The sequence below is a fragment of the Otolemur garnettii genome, unplaced genomic scaffold, assembly GCF_000181295.1.
Source record: "Otolemur garnettii isolate 467f Iridium unplaced genomic scaffold, OtoGar3 scaffold00091, whole genome shotgun sequence".
NCBI lineage: Eukaryota > Metazoa > Chordata > Mammalia > Primates > Galagidae > Otolemur > Otolemur garnettii.
The window spans coordinates 4,969,401-4,980,091 of record NW_003852486.1 but is presented as its reverse complement, the minus strand read 5'-3'; the positions used below and the strand labels follow the sequence as shown (position 1 = coordinate 4,980,091).

Genomic DNA, 10,691 nt, shown 5'->3' with positions numbered 1-10,691 from the left:
CCCGCCACAACGCCTGGCCATTTTTTGGTTGCAGCCATCATTGTTGTTTGGCGGGCCCGGGCTGGGGATTCGAACCCGCCACCCTAGGTGTATGTGGCTGGCGCCTTAGCTGCTTGAGCCACAGGCGCCAAGCCAGCACGAGGTGGTCTTAATGATGGCCAAGGACACAGAGGTAGGAGATACATGCTTTTATCAGTTCTGCCTCAAATTGCACTTAACTTCCCTATGCTGGCTTTACTCCTGTAAAAAGGTAAAGGAAAAGTGATAGCAAAGCCTGAAGGGTAAGGCTTGCTCCCATTGGGGAAAAGGATTAATGCCTTTCCAACAGAAGCCAGCCAATGAAAATCAATTCAGTAAGCTGGCTGACAAGTGGTAGACATTGAGGACCTCTCTTCCTGGACCCAGGTTGGAAGAAGAGTATCTAGATGTGCTTGTAAATGGGGGCAGGAAAGGATCATAGAACATCTGGAATAGCATGGGAGAAACAGTGGGAAGGCAGAAAGCAAGGGCAAACAGGACCCCACCTGCCCAGCTGGGGAGGCCAGGGAAGGTAAAGAGGACCAAGAGCTTTGCTCCGTAACAGTGGTTTCTTTCACAAGCATGTGAAAACAATACACATGGAATCTAACAGAGAGAAGTGCTTAGGCTGTTGGCTGGAAGAGCCTGTGGAGGCCTACAACAGGGCTAGGTGGAAAGACCTAGACCTAGACTGGTGCAAAGGAATGGGGGCAACAGGGATAGATATTTGCTTTATCAGATGAAGATTTCACATTAGATTGTGTCTGCTGTGAATTTTTGAGCATGTGGCATTCCTTAGGTGACCTCACCTTGATGCTTAATTTGCTTTATGAACTTAATTCTCCATAAATAACTAAATCACCGGTTCTCACTCACAGAATTAACAAGGATTGTTTCAATAGCAAACAATTTAAATTATGCTAATTTGGTCAGGATTCCTGTTACTATAGAAATGCGGTATATCTAACGTTGAGGCTCTCCACAATCCTCTCAAATAAATAGAATTCACTAATATTAGATCAATCTCACATCAGTGAACTTGGTCCTGCTGCTTCTTCTCCAGGGGATAAAAAAAACCCTTTCCTGGGATAGATGTAAAACCAGCCCAAACATACCTGTTCCCTTCAACCTTCCCTGGGAACCAGCCAGAAGGTAAAGTTTCTTGATTTCATAGATCTTCTCTCCCAGCTCAATTCTAGGAGCCAGAAGAGGTGCTGGTTTCAAAAACATCATCTGTCTTCAGACAGTTTAAGTGAACATATATCTCCTTAACAACCTTTACACCTAAAACCCTGGAAAATTCAGCATCATATTGAGGGAGGTTAAAGAGAAAGGTCCCAGGCGGCGCCTGTGGCTCACAGGAGTAGGGCGCCGGCCCCATATATGGAAGGTGGTAGGTTCAAACCTGGCCCTGGCCAAAAACTGCAAAAAAAAAAAAAAGAAAGAAAGAAAGGTCTCAAATATTCAACCCCCAATGTTCACTTACTCTCAGGGAAAATCTTTGCTTGGAATCCTTTGCCAAAAACAAGATTCTCCAGATTATTGAAGGCCTGGGTTGAGGAAGTTAAGGAACTGGGCACGCGACGGGGGTAGAACTGCAGGAGAGAAGGGAAAGGCATGACCCCCCCCCTACACCGCCCACCGCGAGAAGGATACAGTAAGAGAGAAGACGAAGAGGCCAGAGCCAAGCAGCCCCCCCTGGATGGTCAGCCACTCGGTGGAGGCCAGCTGGCGGCTGTACATCTGCATCCCGGCGAAGAGCAGCAGGGACAGGAGAGAAGACAGCGCCAGCGACGTGCCCGTGCCCACTACTGGAGGACAGGAGAGAGGGGCCGGCCGGGTGGGCAGACTGCTTCCCAGCGCTCCGGGGCCGCAGCCGCATCCCCCAGTCCCACAGCCGCGGGGACCCTCAAGTCCTCCCTAACCCCGCACGCCCCGAGCCTTCCGGTCCGGTAGACGTGCCCACGCCCTGAAATTCGGGACACGTCAGCGCCGACGGGAGAGCACCAGAAAAGTTTGCCTGCCCCAACTCCATCCCCCGCTACCCTGTCCCAGGGATACCACCGGTCCGGTTACCCATTACGCCCCGCCCGTGAGTCCAATCCGCGCCACTAGCTGAAAACCGGGAGCCGAACCTAGCGCTATTAACTGTGCGCATGCGTCAGCTGCCAGCGCGGACTTGCTGCACCTCCACGTAGTTTCTCTTTCGGCTCCTGGAAACAGCGCCCTCTTCCGGTACGGAGGAAATACTGCATGAAAGAACATCCTCAGCCACCGCCCTGGGCCTCAGGCTTGCGCTGTATCCAGTCCATCTGCTGCCATTCTGCAGAAGCTGCAGTCTCTCTTCAACTCGTTGGGCCCATGGCCTAAGCCTCTGGCCTTCCTCTGCCTTCTTTTTAATTTATGTTATCTCGAGGGCATGATGCTCAAACCTCCTTGCCCTGTGACCATTGCCTCAGCATCTTCCATGGACTCTTGCCCAGCCCAGAAAGTAGTGCTTCCACCCAGAGCCCATCTTCTAAAGCTAACCTCTCGCTTTATATGAGTAAGATTAGGAGCTACCGAAAAATGAGAATATAAGAAATGCTCCCATCCTCAAATACTCTTCCATGTTACCCAACCCCCCTCCTCCACCTTTGGAGAACCACGTGGGGAGAACTATTTCCCACCCCCTACCCCTACGGCCGCTGTTCCAGGCTGGTCCCTGGAGCATGCGCAATGACTCCTCACCCCACCCCTCCCCACACCCCCACTGGGCTCCTGCATTGAGCCCAGGGTTCGCAGCCGCAGCCAGGATCGGGCACCTGGGGGCGGGCGGGCACAGTAGGGCCATGGCTGAGGGTGAGGATATGCAGACCTTCACTTCCATCATGGATGCACTAGTCCGCATCAGTGTGAGTTAAGGTGGGGTCGGGGGGAAGCGGGGTGGGGTGGGGCATAGGGGCCCGTGGCAGGCTGAGACCTTGAACAGGTGGGGATCAGGAAGATTCTGGGATGTAGGCAGGGGGATAGTGATGACAGATAGAAACAACTGCAGATGCAGGCATGAGAGGGTGATCCCAGGTGCAGCTCGGAGGTGAGTGTACTGAAGGCGGCGGTCCCCTAGGGCGTGAAGAGCTGGAGCAGCTCAGAGAGGCAGGTGGGCTGGGATGGCCGCCAGCGGAACACAGGGCTGGGGTGGCAGGGAGAGGCTCTATGTTACGTGTGAGGACTGGGTGAGCTTGGATCTTAGCCAAGAAAACTGAGGACCGGTGGGGGCGATGAAGGCGACCCCCAGGATATAGGTCCCAATTTGGACCCCCTCCCCGAAGCCTCACCCCACCGCACCCCCACTCTCGGCTGCCTCCGAGCCTGCGGTTGTCATGGCAACCCGTGCCCGGCTCTCCCAGGGGCGGTGCCAACCCTGCTTCCCCCCACCACTTCCTTTTCCCTCCCTCCCTGGCCCTCCCTCCTTTGTGTCAGCTGCGCCCCTGACCGGGATGGCTGCGAAGAGAGGGACCAAGGTGAGGTGTGGGGGTGGGGCGTAGCCTGAGGACCCCCCTGCCAGCAATAGGGGGAGGAGTACTTCCGGTGGGGAGGGGGCGAGTAGGCGGGGCGCTTGTTTCGCGCCCCCCACAGCTTGGGGAGGGGGTGCAGCTGGCTGAGGGAGAGGGTGGGAGAGTTGGATGGTGGGGAGGCGAAGAGGAGTGGGTTGGTATTGAGGGACCGAGGGAGATGGACGGAGAAGTGAAGGGTGAGAGTGGAGGCTGGGCTGATGCAGGCCGGAGGCAGGGTAGGAGCGGTAAGAAGACAGACAGGGCTAGCAGGAGAATGAAGAACCAGCGCGCCTGGCTATCACGAGGAGTCAGGCGCAGGGTGGGGGGGTGCTAGAGAAGAGGATGGGGTACGCACGGAGCTGGAGAATAAGCGGTGTCCTTGAGAAAAATGCCAGGGGCAGGCGGCCCAGAGATGGGGGGATGGAGGCAGGTAAGAGGAGCTGCCAGATGGGGCTGCTGCTGTTGGAGTGATGGAGGTGGGGCTTGAGGATGGGGAATGCACCAGCTCCAAGAATCCTCCTTTGGGCCTTTAGCTCTGCAGAAGTGAAACAGAAGCTCTGAGGGCCTAGAAGGTCTGTGAATCAGACCAAGGCAGGTGCTGGGGAAAAACATCTGATAGCTTGTCTTGCTCCTTTCCAAGACCCCTGGGGTCTCTAAGAGCAGCCAAGGGGCCTGCTGAGACATGCCTATGTGTCCAAGCTCTGACCTAGCCTCCTGGTTCCCCCATAGACCAGCATGAAGAACATGGAGAAGGAACTGCTGTGCCCAGTGTGTCAAGAGATGTATAAGCAGCCGTTGGTGCTGCCCTGCACCCACAACGTGTGCCAGGCCTGTGCCCGGGAGGTTTTGGGCCAGCAGGGCTACATAGGCCATGGTGGGGACCCTAGCTCTGAGCCTACCTCTCCTGCATCCACCCCTTCCACTCGCAGCCCCCGCCTGTCTCGCAGAACTCTCCCCAAGCCAGACCGCTTGGACCGACTGCTTAAATCAGGTAGGGCTTGTCGGGTGGGGGTGGAAATGCTGAACTGTCATCGGAAAGATGAAAGGGGTCTATGACTGGTCAGAGGCATCTGTCTGCCTTTCTGAGGGTGGAGATATTGCTCATCCAGGCTCTAGTGAGAGCTGAGTTGTGGCACAATACAAATCTAAATGTTTAATTGAACAGACTTCCTCTACCCTCAGCCAGCTATAACTCTCACCTCCTCTACCCTCTCTGGTTCATTCACAGGCTTTGGGACATACCCCGGAAGGAAGCGGGGTGCTTTGCACCCCCAGATGATCATGTTCCCATGCCCAGCCTGCCAGGGTGATGTGGAGCTAGGGGAACGGGGCCTGGCAGGCCTTTTCCGAAACCTGACCCTGGAGCGTGTTGTGGAGCGGTACCGTCAGAGTGTGAGTGTGGGAGGCGCCATCCTGTGCCAGCTGTGCAAGCCCCCACCACTGGAAGCCACCAAGGGCTGCACCGAGTGCCGTGCCACCTTTTGCAACGAGTGCTTCAAGCTCTTCCACCCCTGGGGCACCCAGAAGGCCCAGCATGAACCCACCCTGCCCACCCTCTCCTTCCGCCCCAAGGTGAGCTGGCACTTACAGAGAGACGGACATGGTCATGCTGGGCAAATGGGGTTGCCTGGAATTATGGGTTTCCAAAAGGAGATGGGCAGGGGATTGCCACTGCCAAGCACCTTTCTCTGTAACAAAGTCATGGCAAATTATTCATCGTTGGGCCTTCATCTTCACTCCCATCTCCATAGAAGTGGTAGTACCTGCCCTAAAGTATGTATTCCTGCAGGGTTGTTGAGAGCATCACATGAAATATTTGTTCACTAAAATGTATTATCTGCACACTAAAAAGGTCTGTATGCATTCATTCATTGAACAAATATTTATCAAACACCTATGTGCATGGCATCATTCTGGGCTTCAGGGATACAGCAGTGAACAAGATGGATGAGGTGAATTATTAACCACAGGCTAAGATTAATTATCACCATTATTATTGTTATTACCACACATCCAGTGAGACAAATGAAGGGAGGAGCCATGCAGGGGAATGGGGCATTGCCTGGAGACTCAGGGAAGGCTCCCCTAGGTGCCCATGTGCCACCAGGTGGCACTGTGGAGCACCACTACCAAGCCTGACACTGGTCCCCCCTCCACCCCACCTGGCCAGTGAAGGGACACTAAAAGGCTCTGGTGGTAGCCAGCACTCCACACACCACACTGGCTGGCCACCTCATTGTTCTTTGTGTCCCTAGGGACTTATGTGCCCAGACCATAAGGAAGAGGTGACCCACTACTGCAAGACATGCCAGCGGCTGGTCTGCCAACTCTGCCGGGTGCGGCGTACCCACAGTGGTCACAAGATCACGCCAGTGCTCAGTGCCTACCAGGCACTCAAGGTGAGGACTCCCCTCATCCAGCCCAGTACTAATTCTAACTCTCTCCCTCTTGCACCTCCGAACTCCTGGCTTCTGTGGAGCCAAGCATGATGCCCACCTCCTTCTTCCCCCTTAGGACAAGCTGACAAAGAGCCTGACATACATCCTGGGAAACCAGGACACAGTACAGACCCAGATCTGTGAGCTGGAAGAGACTGTCAGGCATACTGAGGTGAGGGAGGGCAGGAGGTAGGCCTGGTGCCCTGCCTGGGTGAGGGGGCAGGAAGCCAGTGCGGGTGGGCATGGCCCAATCACCTCATAGCAGACTCAGGAAGCTTGTGACATGACATGAGTCCAGGTTCCGGTTAGGCCAGGTTAGCAGGAACACCAGTGCTGTAGGCCAGGCTGTCTTGGGGCTGCAGCAGAGGCTGGGTGGCTCTAGCTTAGGACAAAGAACTTGAAAACCCATAGATGTTGTGCAGATGCTCTAAGGTTCAATCCTCCACTGGGGATGGAACACATGTCTGGAGCTAGCTAGCATAAGGGAATGGCTCTGATACCTTCTGCCAGATTGCTTGAGTTGGCTGACATGGGTGGAGGTGGACAAATAAGGAGAACATAGATGCCAGTGGACATTAGTGCAATCTAAGTGGACATTAATGCTGCCATGGTCTCTTATTTGTGTGAGTCCTTAAGGGGTTGAAAGTATAATGTAGGCATCCAAGAAGGTTAGTAAAAATTGTCAGGAGTAAAGCTCGTCTTGGGGCATAGGAGCCTTTGCAGCCAAGAGTCTGACCCTACTAAAATAAGTGAGTAGGATTTTTCCCCAAGATCCCTTGTGACCCTAGCCATGCTATAGTGTCCCAGGAGGCTGGCACAAGTGTTGCCTCCTAGAGGAAGACAGTAAGTCATACTTCCTTTGGGTGTTGCTCCTTGGGCAGGTGAGTGGTCAGCAGGCCAAAGAGGAAGTATCACAGCTGGTGCGGGGACTGGGGGCTGTGCTGGAAGAGAAGCGGGCATCACTGCTTCAGGCCATTGAAGAATGCCAGCAGGAGCGACTGGCCCGTCTCAGTGCCCAGATCCAAGAGCACCGGAGCCTGCTGGATGGCTCAGGTCTGGTGGGCTATGCCCAGGAAGTGCTTAAGGAGACAGACCAGCCTTGCTTTGTGCAAGCAGCCAAGCAGCTGCACAACAGGTACTAATGGGCGTGGGCTCCCGGGGGCAGGGATGTTATGGATGTAGCCCACATCTGAGAAAATGTCTAGAGCACTGCCAGGTGGACCACTGGGCCCCTGAGGATGTTCCTGATGCCAGCTTGTCCCACAGGGCAAAGAAAAGTTACTAAAAGTTACTCAAAGCAGTTACTAAGGGTCTAGGGGCAGGCAAGGCAGAATCAAGAGGAAGTGTGGTTGCCCAGATGGCATTGCTTGAACCTTTCTTGCCCCCATCCCAGGATTACCCGAGCTACTGAGGCCCTCCAGACATTCCGGCCAGCGGCCAGTTCTTCATTCCGCCATTGCCAGTTGGATGTGGGGCGGGAAATGAAGCTGCTGACAGAACTTAACTTCCTGCGAGGTAAGGAGGTGGCCAGGTCCCATGCCCCACCAGAGTCTTCTTCCCTTAATCCCCAGCAGCGGCCCGGGGGGCAGTACCCACTAGGGACCTCCCCGGCCTCCTACCTGGCCTGGCCAGCCGCTCCTCCCACCCAGCCCACCCTGCCACACCGTCCTACCGCGCTCAGCTCAGCGCTGCTTCTCCCTCTCTTTGTTTGTAGGCTGTGGCCACCGCGGACTCTGCTCCGGAGCACCCCAGGCAAGTCACGGCCCTGCCCCGGGGGCCCTGCCCCCCGCCGGGCCCCCCTCCCCATCACTCCCATGCAGCTCAGCACTCACTCATTTCTCCTTCTCTTTCCTGCCTCAATCTGACCTCATGGTCCTCCCACTTGACCAATGCCCTCTGTCTCTCTCCTGCTTTCTTTAGGCCTTTGCCTAACACTGGCCCTCTGACATTTTGTCCTTGTGACCCTTGCTCTCTGGACTTGCATTCTCTTCCCCTTGACCTCCACCACCTTCCCTCCAGCTTGGCTTCCCCTCTATTGTCTTCCCATTTTCTCCCTTACTGATTCTTGCATCTCCCTCCTGCTCCTCTCCCCCCTCCTGCTCTGTGCCCTCTTGCCTGGGTTCCAGTGGCCTTTGCCTGCCTCTCCTTGGGGCTCCTCTTAACTCACAGAATGTCTAAACTGGAAGAACCCCCTAGAACTTACCTGGTCTTATACTCCAATTTGATAGGGGAGGACACTGAGGCCCAGAAAAGGGAAGCGACTTAACTCAGGCCAGAGGGAGGTAGTGGCAGACCAGGACCAGAACACAGGCCTTTGGACACCCTGTCCAGAACCCTCCCAGCTCTGTCTTTCTCCCCTGGGCCCTGCCCTGCCCCACTCATCCTGTGCCCAGTGCCCAGATAAGTCTCCTTCCCCAGTTTCCTCTCACCCACACTCACCCCCCCGGCTCCCGCTGCTTTCCCTTTTCCTGCCTACCCCTGCCCTCCTTGCCCGGCTAGTGGCCAGGCCCTGACTGACCCCTGCTGTCTCTTCCAACAGTGCCTGAGGCTCCTGTCATTGACACTCAGCGTACCTTTGCCTACGACCAGATCTTCCTATGCTGGCGGCTGCCCCCCCACTCACCACCTGCCTGGCACTATACCATTGAGTTCCGGCGCACAGATGTGCCCCCCCAGCCAGGTCCCACCCGGTGGCAGCGGCGGGAGGAGGTGAGGGGCACCAGCGCCCTGCTCGAGAACCCTGACACTGGCTCTGTGTATGTGCTGCGTGTCCGTGGCTGCAACAAGGCTGGCTATGGCGAGTACAGTGAGGATGTGCATCTCCACACACCCCCAGCACCTGGTGAGTGATCAGGTGGGCCCCAGCAGGGCCCACACACATATCCTGCAAAGACCACAAGGTGTACCAGGGTCCAAGCACTAACAGCTAGTCCCATGTGGGCACTACAGAGGCTGTTTAACATAATGGGTCACTGGCATGAACTCTGGACCTAGACTTCTTGGGTTCAAATCCCAGCTCTGCATCTTGCCAATGTGTGGCTCTGGGCAAGTTTTTCACTCTCTCTGAACTTCAGAATGCTTTTCTGTAGGGATAATATTCCTTACCTCATAGCGTTGTTGTGAGAATTAAACTATTGTGAGCTGATACATGTACAGTCTTAGCACAATTTCTGCCTCACAGTTAGGGTTCAATAAATATTAGTAAAGTGACTCTCTAGAACAGTGATTTTCAACCAGTTTGCCATGAAAGAATCTTAGGTATGCTGTGAAAAAAAAATTTTTTTTTCAGAGACAGAGTCTCATTTTATCGCCCTTGGTAGAGTGCCATGGCGTCACAGCTCACAGAAACCTCCAACTCCTGGGCTTAGGTGATTCTCTTGTCTCAGTCTCCTGAGTAGCTAGGACTACAGGCATCTGCCACAATGCCCAGCTATTTTTTTGTTGCAGTTTGGCCAGGGCCGGGTTTGAACCTGCCACCCTCAATAATGGGGCCAGCACCCTACCCACTGAGCCAGAGGCACTGCCCTGCTATGAATATTTTTAAAGATCATCAGTTAGGCTGGGCGCCAATAACTCAGTGATTACAGCACCAGCCCAGGCCTGCTTAACAAAAACAACAACAAAAAAAGATTATTAAATTATTTTCAAAAGAAGTTCAAAGCACAGTAAGTATATTATTTTTTTTTTTTAGACAGAGTCTCTTTGTCACCCCCCAGTAAAGTGCTGTAGCATCATAGCTCATAGCAACCTCAGACTTGGGCTCAAGCAATTCTCTTGCCTCAGCCTCCTGAGTAGCTGGGACTATAAGCACCTACCACAATGCCTAGCTCTTTTTTAGAGATGGAGTCTCTCTCTAGCTCAGTATGGTCTCAAACTCATGAGCTCAGGCAATCTACCCATCTCAGCCTCCCAGAGTGCTGAGATTACAGGTGTGAGTCACTGCACCCAGCATTTTTTTTTCCCCCAGTTTCTTGGGCAGGGCCAGGTTTGAACCCATCACCTCTGGTATATGGGGCCGACACCCTACTCCTTTGAGCCATAGGTGCCGCCCTCCTTATTTTTTTTGTTTGTTTTTTTGTTTGTTTTTGGCCAAGACTGGGTTTGAACCCACTACCTCTGGCATATGGGGCCGGTGCCCTACTCCTTGAGCCACAGGCATAACCCCTTTTTTTTTTTTTTTGATCAACATAATTTAAGTGCCACAGAAGTTTAACTATACATTCAAGTGTGCCATAAGATAAAAAATGTTGAAAAATGCTGCTTCAGAAAATAGTTGAATGCTGGAGTATAGACATGATAGGGAAGCCTTGACACCCAAGTAGGGGGCATAAGATGTAGAAGGACCAGGTGTGAACACTAGACTGTGGGCTAGAAGGTGTAGGAAGATGTTGGGAATGTCACCAGCTGGAATAGAATAGCACTGGGGACTCCCCATGGAGCTGCCACAGGAAGGGGGTTGGAGGAAGCACTGTGATCAACTGGATATGGAACACCGGTCTCTGTGGCCATTAGTCATTACTAAAACTCTCCCTAGGGCTCCATCCCCATTCCGGATACCCTTTTCTCTTCTCCTTATTTCTCCCATTCCAGTCCCCAGGAGCCCCTGCCTGACCCTGGTGACTGTGCCCCTTGGCGACTTCTTCCCTGCTCTTAAGTTTCCCAGTGCCGGCTTGGCGCCTGTGGCTCAAGCGGCTAAGGC

The 10,691-nt window shown here is 54.0% G+C and overlaps 2 protein-coding genes across 6 annotated transcripts in view; one reads left to right on the top strand and one right to left on the bottom strand.

The window, feature by feature from the left end:
• Window positions 1–1,496: 1,496 nt before the first annotated feature.
• Window positions 1,497–2,207, bottom strand: KRTCAP2 (keratinocyte associated protein 2). The gene is made up of 3 exons (XM_012808513.1): window positions 2,095–2,207; window positions 1,675–1,829; window positions 1,497–1,568 (listed from the first exon to the last, which is right to left on the bottom strand). Exons 1-3 carry the CDS (start codon window positions 2,174–2,176, stop codon window positions 1,497–1,499), a joined length of 309 nt encoding a protein of 102 aa, XP_012663967.1. The 5' UTR covers window positions 2,177–2,207.
• Window positions 2,208–2,671: 464 nt separating this feature from the next.
• TRIM46 (tripartite motif containing 46) overlaps window positions 2,672–10,691 on the top strand; it is a 10,678-nt gene continuing 2,658 nt past the window's right edge. Inside the window, exons 1-8 of one of the 5 annotated variants that reach the window (XM_012808593.1) lie at window positions 2,672–2,922; window positions 4,284–4,545; window positions 4,783–5,126; window positions 5,810–5,953; window positions 6,069–6,164; window positions 6,874–7,127; window positions 7,386–7,507; window positions 8,532–8,834. In XM_012808593.1, the coding sequence (XP_012664047.1) occupies window positions 4,290–4,545; window positions 4,783–5,126; window positions 5,810–5,953; window positions 6,069–6,164; window positions 6,874–7,127; window positions 7,386–7,507; window positions 8,532–8,834 (1,519 nt within the window). In that variant the 5' untranslated portion in view covers window positions 2,672–2,922; window positions 4,284–4,289. Of the gene's footprint in view, window positions 2,923–3,478; window positions 3,522–4,283; window positions 4,546–4,782; window positions 5,127–5,809; window positions 5,954–6,068; window positions 6,165–6,873; window positions 7,128–7,385; window positions 7,508–8,531; window positions 8,835–10,691 lie in introns of those variants that run through there. The other 4 variants (XM_003795302.1, XM_012808592.2, XM_012808594.1 and 1 more) reach the window with 4 other exon arrangements.

Coding starts and splice junctions, on each gene's coding strand:
- KRTCAP2 (XM_012808513.1), bottom strand. CDS start 2,176: ATGCGCACAGTTAATAGCGCTAGGTTCGGCTCCCGGTTTTCAGCTAGT. Junction 1,830..2,094: donor TCACGGGCGGGGCGTAATGG/GTAACCGGACCG, acceptor CCTGTCCTCCAG/TAGTGGGCACGGGCACGTCG. Junction 1,569..1,674: donor TCTTCGTCTTCTCTCTTACT/GTATCCTTCTCG, acceptor TCCTCAACCCAG/GCCTTCAATAATCTGGAGAA.